Consider the following 14065-nt stretch of genomic DNA (forward strand, 5'->3'; position numbering starts at 1 on the left):
CCGGTTTAGTGCAGTGATTGCAGCCATCAGAAACAACAGCTTTGTATATTTTGAAAGTGTGAAAATCTGGATTGTTTTCTCTTTTTTAATAAAATTGTACAAACTCACTCATTTTTTTAAAATAATTTTCTGTTTTGGAATATAAATATGTTGTGTGACGTAGTTCATACGACAATTCAAACGGAAATTGCAATTTGTTTTTGTGAGTCGGAATTGAAGTCATTTGTGTAGTATTCATATTTACTGTATTATAATTACAGGGAGTCAACCGTCATTAATCAAGGACAGAGATAATAAGGAAATGGTTTGTGAAATTTGATTAAATAATGAAATATCCCTTGCATGTACATGTAACTAACAATTAATGGCTAGTTAATATAACTATACATAAGCTGCATTCACACAGGAGGTAGACATGCATACAGATGATTAGATGGGCCAGAGCCAAAAATGCTCATCGCTCAACCTAACAATTAGAAATTGTCACAGGAGTGAATTTCTCCTCTGGTTTAATAGACTACTTACCAAAGATTATGAATCGGCTAAAAAAAAGAAAAATTTGCCCGTCAATTTCGGAATGCAAGCAATAAAATACACATGTAGCGCCCTCTCGGTGTGGCGGAATGGAATTGTTAAATTTGATGTTACTACATATTTAAAAAATATAGGATTTTTTTGTTTATGGTATTATGAAGGTCTTCTGTATCTACAATTTCAGCACTAAAAAAATTTCAGTGGAGTTTGCAAAAATAAAGAAATAAATTGAAATATGTGTAAAATTCCATCCCGCCACATTTTGAGGTGATTTTTTTACGTTTTGGAAGGGATGAAAAAAATTTTTTTAGTCAAAACTCTCCAAAATATCAACTATTATGGTAATAAACATTCCTGAGTACACAAAAATTGAATTCATCAACTTTGCTAGACTCAGAGCCATTTTAACTTCTTCTATTTGAGGCCTTTTGTGGTAGGATGCCAGCAATAATGCTATTTTCAGAGTCTATATGGTGTAAAACACGGCCCGCCACATTTTGAGATGATTTTTTTAAAGTTCAGGAAGGGATGAAAAATTTCTTTCTCAGTCAATATTTTGCAATAATTTTTCATTGGAAGTGAAAGAAAAGACAATTTTGTCAGTTTTAAAGGGAGCCAATTGCTTTTTTTCTTGATTTTGACATGGTGGACAAAATTTCGTCCCGCCACATTCCGTCCCGCCACATTGACATGATTTAAACAAATTAATGAACGTACTATATAGAGGGGGGTAAATTTTATAATTCCTTCCATAACAAAAGAAGGATAGTTGAAGTTAATACCAATGTTAGAAACAAATGTTTTATCCCAGTACTTTTGATAAAAATTCAACAAATGTACTGTGTTCACAAATACATGAAGTTTATCATTCCGTCCCGCCACATCAATGAATTTTCCTTGTGTGTGAATGTAGTCTGTAACTTACTTGTTTATATTTTAGAATCCATAAAATAAACAGTCACAGAGCTACAATTTAAAAGGCCTATCAAAATTCCGTCCCGCCACAAACGGGAATTTTGGCTCTGGCCCAGATATCTTTTTTTTTCAAGCAGCGGTTTCGCCCGTGTGGACTCACTTAGAGGTTTAACACTTCAAGAGAACTCAGAGAACCCTTGATGGTACAGTCAGGTGTTTTGCCTGTGTGGACTCACTTACGGGTTTGACACTCCAATGGAACTCAGAGGATTAGAACCCTTGAAGGGTCAGTCAGGGGTTTTGCCCGTGTGGACGTACTTAGAGGTTTGACACTCCAAGGGAAACTTAGAGGTTTGACCCACCTCAAACCTCCAAGGTATTGGGATGTGTGGACGCATAGGGTTGATTCAGAGGTTCACTTCACTGTATGATCGTGCATATATACAGATTGGTCAATTCATATTTCTACATCCCAAGCACATGGTCTCTGTTGGCAAAACATCTGTGCGGATACATTACTCAGGGTGACAGAGAATTTGAATTCTGCATTTCAAAACCTTGGAAGATTAGTGCGCCAGCTGAACATGACTAATTCATATGCTGCCTATAGGTAGGATTACTAATAATTTCAAAGTCGAAGCATCTGCGAAGTATGGACACAAATTTGACACGACACTTGATACATACACTTTTGTCCAAGAATTAAAAATAGCAACCATAGTTACATAAATTACATAAAATATTAACACAAATAGGCAGGGTGCCCTTGGATAATTTGCATTTTTCATAGACTCTTCATTTGATTTCACACAGCCTGAAATAAGCTCACCTTTGGAGCTTAAGCTTTTAACTTGCTGTCATGGGGCCATAGTAGAGGAGATTTAAAGCTGCTTATTGTTAGATTGCAATGCTAATTCATGATATTACTAACAGGATAAAGGAATTAATATAGTAAAATGGATCAGAATGGGTGGAAATGGGTCAAAATGGCTCAGAACACCTCAAAATGTGTCATAATGAATCAATATATGTCAAGAATGAGTATAATTTGGATTTTGGGCTGACTCGCTGGTTAACGTTAGAAACAGAAAAAAGGATGTCTGATTATAATCTTGATGTGTTTTGACCCATTTCCATCCATTTTGATATACACAGTTACCCTACATCCAACTATTTAAAACAGAATATAATTGCCTGAAAAACTATATATGTGATGCGATCAAGCAAAATCAGTCGGAACTCGGATATATTGATTTTGAGATATAGCTTAACAAAGGATATATTTCATTTTGTTTCCTGTTGTTTTGCTCACATCTTTGGAACTGGTTGTTTAATATGTCAATGGGGTTTTCTGCAAAATGCAGCTTTGTAAAATATGCTTTTTACAATCCTATAAGAAACTGACAATTTAATATTTCTGAGTTCCGACCAATTTTGCTTGATCGCATCACATGTGATTGCCAATATATCTTTACAAATATTACTATTATATAAATTCAAATTTATTAGTTTGCTTTTAACCACTATGCATATTCTGTTTTACCTAAATATCTATTTTTTTAATTACATGTTTGTTTTTGTACACGTTGGTCATGCTGCAATGCATTAATGTTGGTTTCAATCTCAATTTTGGTTTCGTTAGGGATGGCCAGCTTTGATTTTGAAACCATATCCCAAAATATACCAAATTTGACAAAGTTCCACTTATTTCTATACAAATTTATTTGAAATTTCCCTAATTCTGGAAAGTTTTGCTGAAAATCTGCACTCATTCCAGATTTTGGGGGAAATTTTAAAAGCTTTTAAAACACCCCATCTATAAACCAGTTTTCTGAAAAATTGCAACCCAAAGTTATACCAAAAAGGTTTAAATTCACCCCAAACCTGCCACACATGTACCTACCTACTCACTATGAAGACCTCCAATGCAAGGTTGCAGTTTTACTTGCATTATGTAAAACAAAAGAAACTGCATGTAAAATGCACATCTGCTTCATCATTTTGTACTTGTTTTATGCTGTTATTTCTATGAGGGTTTATTTTCAATTAATTTGGCTAATTAGCATTTTATATAGGAATATGAAAATAGCAACACCTAATAAAAATACATGAAAAGAGAAAAGTGCATTGATCTGGTTGGATGTGAACCGCAACCTTCATATCACTACCACGATGCTCTAAGTCACTGTGAGAGGCTCGCTGGAAAAGGGGGACTTGAGATTTAAATCTATAGGTATTGGATTAATTATGTGTTACCTAACACTCAGGCTTATGTGCACTGGCCACTCTGAGGAAATGTTAAAATTTGTTCATCCTAAGGTTATCAAGTATGGTATAATAATTTCACTTTTAAAACATATTACAAACATAGAGATTATAGTACTAATTGACATTGATTCTAGAATTATGCACGTTGAAATTGTGAAAATTTCTGAATGCCCATGAATATCACAGTACATACATATGTAAAGTAATAATAAAATCTGACTCTGACTGAGAGTGTTAATTGTAAATCAGCTTACGTTGTGTTGATTCGGATACTACTCCACCCATTTTCTATGTAATATGGACATGTTATAAGTAAATTGTATATTGGCAATGAGATGTAGAATATCTTACGGTGCACACCCATTACATTATAATGTAGAGGTATTATGACACTAAATGTGTTGGGTGTGTTGACGTTTGCCTTAATGATTTCTGGTACTGTCCCACCTATAATTGCTAATATCAGACTCAGAGTGACATAGATAAGTACATTTTGTGGGGTAATTGACTGAAATTTTTAGAATGTCCATATGTTGATTTCATATTATAATACATTTTTATTTTGACAAAAACAGCTAATTTCTTGGAAATGACCAGATACTATAATTAATAAGAAACTTGAAAATTCTATAATTATTGCACAGCCCCTAATGCTATAGCTTTAAATTGACACCCTACTTAAAAAATATCTACATTTTTGACACTGATAAAAACAGCACATATATGTGACCTGTTCGTAAAGTTACAAGTTGTTGGTTTTGAGACCTTCCAATTGTTGAGTTGTTCTTTGTTTGAAAACACCTGTAATATAGTCCGTGGTATGTCCTTTGTGAATGGGGACATAGTATGCTATACCGGGTATAAAATTCTAGAGATAATCTAATGATACAGATGGACAAATGATATTATATAACAACAAGCTATTCAGTTTATTCACGGTCAGTATGCATCGTGTGTGCTCCGGTAGGTAAGTGGTGGTGTTGCGGTGTGTTGCATTATCAGCTGTTATTGTAATGTTGCCACACAAATAGCAGTGTACTAGATTTAGGATTAAGGATATTACATCCCTTCCTCCTTTGATTGTTCAAGAGTTTGCATCATGCAGAATAAAATTGATATTACAATGAATGTAACAAATTGTGCTCTGGTATGAATTTGTATGAGTCCGGGTGTTTTTGTTCTGCAAGTAAGTCACATGACTTTTATGGAGTATAACTTGAACGTTTATGGCTTGTTGTAACAACAATAACTAGCATGATCAACATGCATAACTTTAAGTCTGTAAGTGTAACAAGTTGCTTAATATAGCAGCATCTAGGCTAATTTCAAACTTTGTTCAAAAAGCGATGTAATTACAAGATACATCTGTAGTAACTTTCAACACAAACTTTGTTGCCTTCAAATACTTGCACAACATAATGTCTGTTCATGTTCATGCAATGTCATGTTTTTATGCAAGGTTTGTAGTGTTAACTACATGTACACCAGTTATGTAATATAATCATTCAAATGCACTGGTGGATTTCTGTTGCGTCTTGGGCGGAAGTTACCTTGCGCATGTGCAGGCATGTCGTTTTGTACATGTGCATTTTCATCATTTGTTTCATCCTCTTTTGTTTCATCGTCTCCACTCATGTATTGTTCTTCCTCTCTCCCGTATGCATCTCTTTCCTCTTTTTGTAATTTCTTGAGTTGGGACACATTTCTTGTCATTATGTGATTATCTCTTTGTACAGTGACCTGTGAGCCTTTCTTTTTTATGACAGTGTATGGTAGCACACAGTATGGCGTCACTAATTTGCCTGTGCTGTCTCCGTTCTTGACGAGAACTGTGTCCCCTACTATGATGTCACTGTATTTTGCATGACGTCTGGCGTCGGCATATGCCTTTTGGTGTGACTTTGTATACATGTCACTGGTTTTGATTTTCTCTTCAAGTTGTTTTCTGTTGACTGGTTTTTGGGGCATTTGGGGCAATGTGGTACGGAGGCTGCGTGCATATAGTGCTTCTGCTGGTGCAACTGTTGTGGAGGAGTGAGGAGTTGCTCTGTAACTGCGTAAGAATGTCCACAGTTCTTGACGCCATGGCTTGCTTTCGGCTTGTGCAGTTCTGACTGCTTTTTTAATTGTTCGCATAAAGCGCTCAACTTCACCATTTGCCTCGGGCCATCTGGGAGTGATTCTGTGATGGTAGAAGTTGAGGTAGTTTGCAAATTTTGCAAACTCTTCTGATTGAAATGGGGACCCATTATCTGTCTTCACCACTTCTGGTATTCCATGTTCTGAGAATATCTTGTCCAGAAGGGAATGGTGCTTTTGCAGAGGTTGATGTCAATATTTCAATTGCTGGGGATCTGGAATAATCATCCATTACCACAAGAATATATTGTCCTATGGTAAGGGGACCGCAGAAGTCTACACTCACTCTCTGCCAAGGATAATCAGGGAGTTCAGTCATTTGCAGAGGTTCTCTGTTATGTGCTGTTGTTGAGGCTTGGCATGGTATGCATTTCTTTACTGCTGCTTCTGTTTTCTGGTTTATCTGTGGAAACCATGTTTTGCTGCGCAACAGTGCTTTCGTCTTTGTGACTCCTTGATGTCCCCTGTGGGCTAGATCTATAACCTGACTTTGCAGGCTTGTGGGAATGATAATGCAATTGTCTTTCAAGACAATGTTATCAGGTGTCACAGTGATTTCATGTCTGACTGACCACAGTGATGTGTGTTTATCTTTGATCTTGTGCCATTGGTTACTCTTATAGCACTGTATCACATCCTGAAGTGCCTCATCTGTTGATGTTTCTTGCTTAATGAGGTCATGGGTCATTGCTTTGGGTGTTGCATTGGTGGCGATGAAACTGACAAATTCATCTGCATAATTGTCTCTTTGTGATGGTTGTTGTGTTGGATGACGTGACATAAAGTCAGCTGGGTTACTCTTCCCAGGTTTGTACTGTACCTCCAAGTCAAAACCTTGAAGTTTGAGTTGCCAGCTTTGTATTCTGCTGGAAGCTTTTGATGTAGGTTTATTGAAGATGGGCAATAGTGGTCTGTGGTCAGTGTAAACAGTGAATTGTTTGCCCAGGACATATAGACGGAAGCGTTCAACCGCCCACGATATAGCCAGTGCTTCCCTCTCTATCTGACTGTACCTTTGTTCAGTATCTAGAAGGGATCTGCTTGCATAGCATACATTACGTCAGATACCAAATTGATTGACTTGTGTCAAAATGGCACCGAGCCCAACTGGACTAGCATCAACCCATAGCTCTACAGACTGCCGAGGATCATAAAATGCCATGACCCTGTCACTGGACAGGGAGTCTCTGAGCTGAGAAAGGCGTGTTCTGACGGTCGGTCCATTCAATGTTTTCCCCTTATGTATGAGTTCTCTAAGTGGTTGTGTGATTGTGGCAAGGTTGGGGATGAACCTGGAGGAATATGTTACCATGCCAAGGAGGCTGCTTATTTCAGCTGCGCTTTGTGGGCGTGGTGCATTCTGGATAGCCTCAACTTTCTTTGGATCAGGAGAGACTCCGTCTGCACTGAAGACGCGAGACCCAAGAAGAATTCAAGCTTAGTTTTGTTGAATTCACATTTGTCTCTGTTAAGTGTGAGCCCTGTATCATTCACTCTCTGTAGTAGGGATGTCAGCCTTGTGTCATGCTCCAACTGTGTGTGTCCATACACAAGAATATCATCGGATACATTAAGGACTCCAGGTATGCCTTCTAATGCCTGTCTTATTGTGTTTTGGAACACTTCAGCGGCACTGCTAATGCCAAAGTTTAAGCGTTTGTATCGTTTCAGGCCCACATGTGCGTTGCAAATGTTGTAATGTACCGGCTCTCTTGTTCGAGCTCTAGCTGGTGGTAACCTGACTTTAAATCAAGTTTGGAGAAGATTCTTGCACCACCAAGCTCAGCAGTTATTTCATCTATAGTTGGTGTGTCATGGCGTTCACGCATAATGGCTTTGTTTGCACAACGCATGTCAACACATGCGAATATCATGTGGGTCATGTGGTTTTGGTACCACAACCAATGGGGATACCCATGGGGTGGGGCCTGTGGCTGGTTCGATGATGTCGTTTTCTTCTAGTTCTTTGAGTTTTGCCTCTATCTTTTGCCTTAGCTGAAATGGTGTCTTTCTGTATCTCTGTGCAACAGGTGGGACAGATTTGTCTATGTGTAGGGCTACCTGTGTATCTTTCAATTTACCAATACCGTTAAACACATTGGGATATTTCTCCAGTATGCTGTTCTGATCAGTTGATAATTTGTTGACTTGTTGTTCTGTTATGTTCATTTTGACCAAATCAAGGTCTTCCGATGTTGCTTGGCGTGACAACAAGTTGTCAGCCTCACCCTTCACCACATACACATCTGCCACAGTGAGTTTTGTATCAGTTTCTATTACTGCTATGAATTTGCCTATTATCGGCAATGGCTGCTTTGTAAAATATGGTCTGAGGGTGATGTCGGGCTTGACAAGGTGTATTTTCTGACTTTTGGGTCTAGCATCTTGGATTTGTTTAAAACAGCTTGTTCCGATCAAATTTTGCGGACTGCCTGTGTCCACACATACTTTGGTGGTTATATTTGCTATTTTGATTGTAGCTATGGATGTTTTGCTGTTACCTGTTGCATTCACTGTTGTGGTTTGTTTTGCATTTGTTTTGTATTCATCTTGCGTTGCATTTTCTCCACTGTTTGTGTTCTGATCATCTACATGCATACCGCTTACCAGTTCATTTCCAGTGTGTGTGTTCTCAGTACTTGCTGTTTGTTCCACTGCAAATACATAGTCCTCATTGTTAGCATTGTTACTACTACCAGGACATGTGCATGTACATGTATTATCAACTTGTTTGACTGATTTCACGTTACCTGCTTCCGATTTCCTATTGTTCCCCTGTGTGTGTGTCTTGCTTGGCTCCGGCATACCTTCGCAAAGTGATTCAGTTTTCCACAAAATGAGCACTCTTTGCCTTCTGCTGGGCATTGATTCTTGTGGGGATATTCTCCTCCACACAAGTAGCATGTTCGTGAATTTCTCCTGTATGTGTTCTGTTTGTACTGGTTGGTTTGTCTATGCCCGATACTAGGGCCTGAGGTCATTTTGTTTATTGCAGTGGCAGTGGGAGTTGGGTTAATGTCCTCTAAACGTGCGGTTGTGATCTCAAGGGAGTGTGCCAGCTCTAAGAGCTTATCCAAGGAGCGTTCTTTTTCCATGGCTTTCCTGCGAAATGTGGCTGAAGAACAGCCCTTGAGTAATTGAATGCATATTTCACGATTCACGTCTGTGAATTTGCAACGTATTGCCAGTTGCCGTAGTCTAGTAACATAGTCAGACACGGATTCATTAGATTCCTGTTTAGAGTCTTGGAACTTTATGGTCTCATAAAATATGTTTTGTTTCGGTGTAAAGTGTGTGGTGAGTGCTGTAACTGCCGCATTGAAATCATCCTCTGCCCCTGTGTTTGGCAGAGTGTCAAATACATCATGGAGGTCTGCCCCTCCAAAATGTAGTAGAAGTGCACGCTTGCGTTTGTCTGTGGTGATATCAAACCCCACCATGGCCGAGTTGAAACGGGAAAGCCACCGCTCCCATCGTATGGAAGTGGAAGAAGTGTCACCGTGTGGATCAAATGGCGAGATCTGAGGCATCGCCATCGCCATTGTGGTAGTGTTGTATACAATTCAATGTTATGAGCACGATCTATGCGTCAGATAATCGATGACATGAATGATAACAGTTTATACCGATCAGTTAATGTATTGAGAGTTTGTCAAATATCGGGTTGAAAACACTGATATTCAGATATAATTCTTACGAGTTTCTGCCTTACACTGGTCCAGTGGATGCCTGAATGTTTCTCCTTCGTCGCCAGTATAAAATTCTAGAGATAATCTAATGATACAGATGGACAAATGATATTATATAACAACAAGCTATTCAGTTTATTCACGGTCAGTATGCATCGTGTGTGCTCCGGTAGGTAAGTGGTGGTGTTGCCGGTGTGTTGCATTATCAGCTGTTATTGTAATGTTGCCACACAAATAGCAGTGTACTAGATTTAGGATTAAGGATATTACACCGGGGTACTCCATTCAGCTTTGTCCCCCATTTACAAAGGACATACTGCCATACGGGTGTCTTCAAGCAATCCTTTGTGAATGGGGACATAGTATGCTGTACCGGGGTACTCCATTCAGCTCTGTCCCCCATTTACAAAGGATATACTGCCATACGGGTGTCTTCAAGCAATCCTTTGTGAATGGGGACATAGTATGCTGTACCGGGGTACTCCATTCAGCTCTGTCCCCCATTTACAAAGGATATACTGCCATACGGGTGTCTTCAAGCAATCCTTTGTGAATGGGGACATAGTATGCTGTGCCGGGTACTCCATTCAGCTCTGTCCCCATTTACAAAGGATATACTGCCATACGGGTGTCTTCAAGCAATCCTTTGTGAATGGGGACATAGTATGCTATGCAGGGTACTCCATTCAGCTCTGTCCCCATTTACAAAGGATATACTGCCATACGGGTGTCTTCAAGCAATCCTTTGTGAATGGGGACATAGTATGCTGTACCGGGGTACTCCATTCAGCTCTGTCCCCCATTTACAAAGGATATACTGCCATACGGGTGTCTTCAAGCAATCCTTTGTGAATGGGGACATAGTATGCTGTACCGGGGTACTCCATTCAGCTCTGTCCCCATTTACAAAGGATATACTGCCATACGGGTGTCTTCAAGCAATCCTTTGTGAATGGGGACATAGTATGCTGTACCGGGGTACTCTATTCAGCTCTGTCCCCCATTTACAAAGGATATACTGCCATACGGGTGTCTTCAAGCAATCCTTTGTGAATGGGGACATAGTATGCTGTGCCGGGTACTCCATTCAGCTCTGTCCCCATTTACAAAGGATATACTGCCATACTGGTGTCTTCAAGCAATCCTTTGTGAATGGGGACATAGTATGCTGTGCCGGGTACTCCATTCAGCTCTGTCCCCCATTTACAAAGGATATACTGCCATACGGGTGTCTTCAAGCAATCCTTTGTGAATGGGGACATAGTATGTTGTACCGGGGTACTCCATTCAGCTCTGTCCCCCATTTACAAAGGACATACTGCCATACAGGTGTCTTCAAGCAATCCTTTGTGAATGGGGACATAGTATGTTGTACCGGGGTACTCCATTCAGCTCTCCCATTTACAAAGGACATACTGCCATACGGGTGTCTTCAAGCAAAGAACATCAAAGAAGTCACACAACTGGCGACTAAAAAAATAATGCTCATTACGTGGGAGCATGTCACATAATTTCTTATTTAATATGTTCCCTATTTTTGAAGAGTTATATTTGCCTATGTCTCAAATCAAGAAAAATTGACATTTCGCTTATTGCATATATGAATATTTATGAACAAAGTCGATGCATTCCGAGTTTTTGCTAATGTGCTCCAAAGGCCTAAATTAGAGTTGAAAGAGTTAATGAATTACAAGTCATGCATTATTTTGAATGCTTAGACTTGTGCCAAGTGGTTGAATTTATAGTGACAGTTGTTGTAAGAAAACTTTTTTTTTCCACAAATAGATAAAAATAAATAAATAAATGTAGATATTTATATAGCGCTTTATGCCGTAAACGGCCTCAAAGCGCTTTACATTTATTCCGCCGTTATTAGAATATGTCGGAACCACGTTTGCAGCCTACAATTGGCGCAGGGTTCACCAGTACAACGACTGTGACTACCCCTAACAGCTTCCCATTACACCTGGGTGGGGTGAGGCAAGCGAGGCAAAGCGCCTTGCCCAAGGGCGCAACACGGTGGTGGGACGGGGACTCGAACCAACGCACGTCGAGTAAGCTCTCAGATTATGAGTCCAAGGCCGTAACCACTGAGCCACCGTGTCCTCTTGGATATATGGATTCTGAAACTTTCATTTTCAATTAGCCTCAACTGAAGAGTTTTGAGTGATGTTTCTTTTGACGACACAAGATAATATTGTCATAAATTTCATAAAATTCTAGTGATGTATTATTCTGGTATTGGCATATAGTGCTATGGTAATGCCTAACGCATGCTTGCAACTAATTAGTATGCAGTACTAATTAGAAACGATATGTGTACATAATACATACATGGCTGCAATTTGTGGTGTTATTTATGGCATTAATATAACACATATGAACTATTAATACATAAACACAGATGGAACCAAAAATCATGGTTAATATATGACAGTCTGTGATTTTGTAATGGAAATCTATTGTAATTTTTCGTATTTTGAAACAACTTAATTGACAAGGATTAGAAAAAGAATGAAATACAAAATATAGTGAAAATGTACATCTAGAATATATGTGCAAATTAAAGCCATAATGTGTGATTTGCTCCACAGCGACGCCCTTAATTTTTCTTGAATATCTACTTAGATATATATGCAAATTAAAGCCTTAATGTGCAATTTGCTCCACAGAGACACCCTTCTTAAATATATACTTTTTGCATGTTTGTAATGCCCAATAGTGTACTAAAATAATTATGTTCATTCAATTTGATATTCCTACTCCCCCTGTGGAAGATATTTCCCAAATCTTCCACAGGATTTTAAATAGAATAGCCCAGTTACAGTGGAAATTCCGATTGAATGAACACAGCATGACATAAGCATGACAATTTTTTGCGTACACTGCGATATACGCCAGCGTGTGCGACTGTGCATGGGTAACACAGAAGTAAATCCAACCAAGCGAACGCATTCGTGATTGGTTAGTATTGTTTACAAGGTTGTGCGTTCGCCGTTCGTGTTGTAGTTTGAAACACGCAAAATATGATGGCGGTTGGATCGTATACAGCTGTTGAAAGCTGTGTTCATTCAATTGGAATTCCCACTGTAGAATTGACATAATATTTTTGTAATTTATTTACTTTGTCTAACCAGCAGATGCTGACTGTATACATGATTTTGACCATCATAAAAATGTGTTGGCATATTGCTAATCCGAAGCCATTTTTCTGAATCAATTTTCAGGTATATATCACGTCGCTGTTGGTGCTGACATCAGCCAAGTCCGTCCGTCCCATGCTGTTCCTCCTAATCCTCACCATCCCGTACATTCTGGGCCTGGAGCGAATCTCCTACTATAAGAATAGCTGGACTGATGTGATTGGTGGATGGATTCTTGGCGGTGTTATTGGAGCATATATGGTAAATACTTGATGTTGTACTTCTAACTAGCTTGATGTGCTATGGGGTGATTTCATGTAGGAGGGTGCATAAGAAATCTTTGTAATAAATGTTGCTAACACCAAAGATAATTCATACTCTCTCTAAAATATGGAGAACCAATAAGACAAACATTAAAAAAATGCCAGGGGTGCATTAATTGTTCATAATTGAATGGGTCCACACTCCACATACTATGCACAAGTGCTTGCATTTACCAACATTTTTAGTTACAAAATATAGCAGAAATCACAGGATTATTTCCTTTTGTTATAGGTTAATAACTGCGTATTACTTGTTGCTCAAGAAATTTGTTGATGTTGATGCATCTAATGCATTCATCAACATCTCAGTATGTGTGCATTATTGTCACTTCCTACAAGTAAATAAGCAATTATTAACCTATAATTATTACAATGTATGTTGATCTTGCATTGCACTTTTGGCTGATTTTGTTTTAATTTCGACCTTTAGCTTTTGCTCGCTACACCTAGTGTATACTTTCTAATAATTGGAATTGATAATGATGCATAAGAAACCTTGAAATAAACTCATGTCCGTAACACAAAAGAAGATTATTATTCGGTTTTAATTTAGTAGCTTCTGTGCACTATTGGGCTTTGCCTGGCTTCGACCGAATGTTACAAATAAATAAATACTTCAAGTTGTAAAAGATGTCCATCTTCTCTCCCACCCATCTTCCTCTCGGACTTCACACTGCAGAGCCATCTCCAAAAGCCATGATAAAATATTTTTTTAATGCTGAAATCTGGTGTGTTTTGTGTAGTTAGTAAGCATATTTCTATTTCTTTAAAAGCATTTTGACATGATACATTGTTGCTGTGATTTCTTTGAATGGACATAGAGATATAAAAATAAATGAAATTCTTGGAACTATTTATTCATGTGAATCAGTTGTTTTCTTCTTCTTTTACAGTCAATTCACGTTCTACACTGCTTCCGTGGATCGCTGACTCCTTCACGCATCAAGGAATATTACGCTGATAACGCGCACTACTCCCCAGAACTCAATGGCAACAAGCGGTTTGATCGAGATTACTACCGGGAGAGCCAACGCTCTGTGAGAGGGCGGATCCG

The 14065-nt window shown here is 38.7% G+C and overlaps 1 protein-coding gene across 1 annotated transcript in view; it reads left to right on the forward strand.

Moving 5' to 3' along the window:
- Positions 1–14063, forward strand: part of LOC140140655 (phospholipid phosphatase-related protein type 1-like) — a gene marked incomplete at its 3' end in the record, with an annotated part of 34921 nt that extends 20858 nt beyond the window's left edge. The window contains exons 6-7 of the mRNA XM_072162412.1: positions 12773–12949; positions 13905–14063. Of these exons, the coding sequence (XP_072018513.1) occupies positions 12773–12949; positions 13905–14063 (336 nt within the window). The remainder of the gene's footprint in view (positions 1–12772; positions 12950–13904) is intronic.
- Between the last annotated feature and the right edge of the window lie 2 nt (positions 14064–14065).

Source organism: Amphiura filiformis, chromosome 19 (genome assembly GCF_039555335.1).
Source record: "Amphiura filiformis chromosome 19, Afil_fr2py, whole genome shotgun sequence".
NCBI classification, from domain to species: domain Eukaryota; kingdom Metazoa; phylum Echinodermata; class Ophiuroidea; order Amphilepidida; family Amphiuridae; genus Amphiura; species Amphiura filiformis.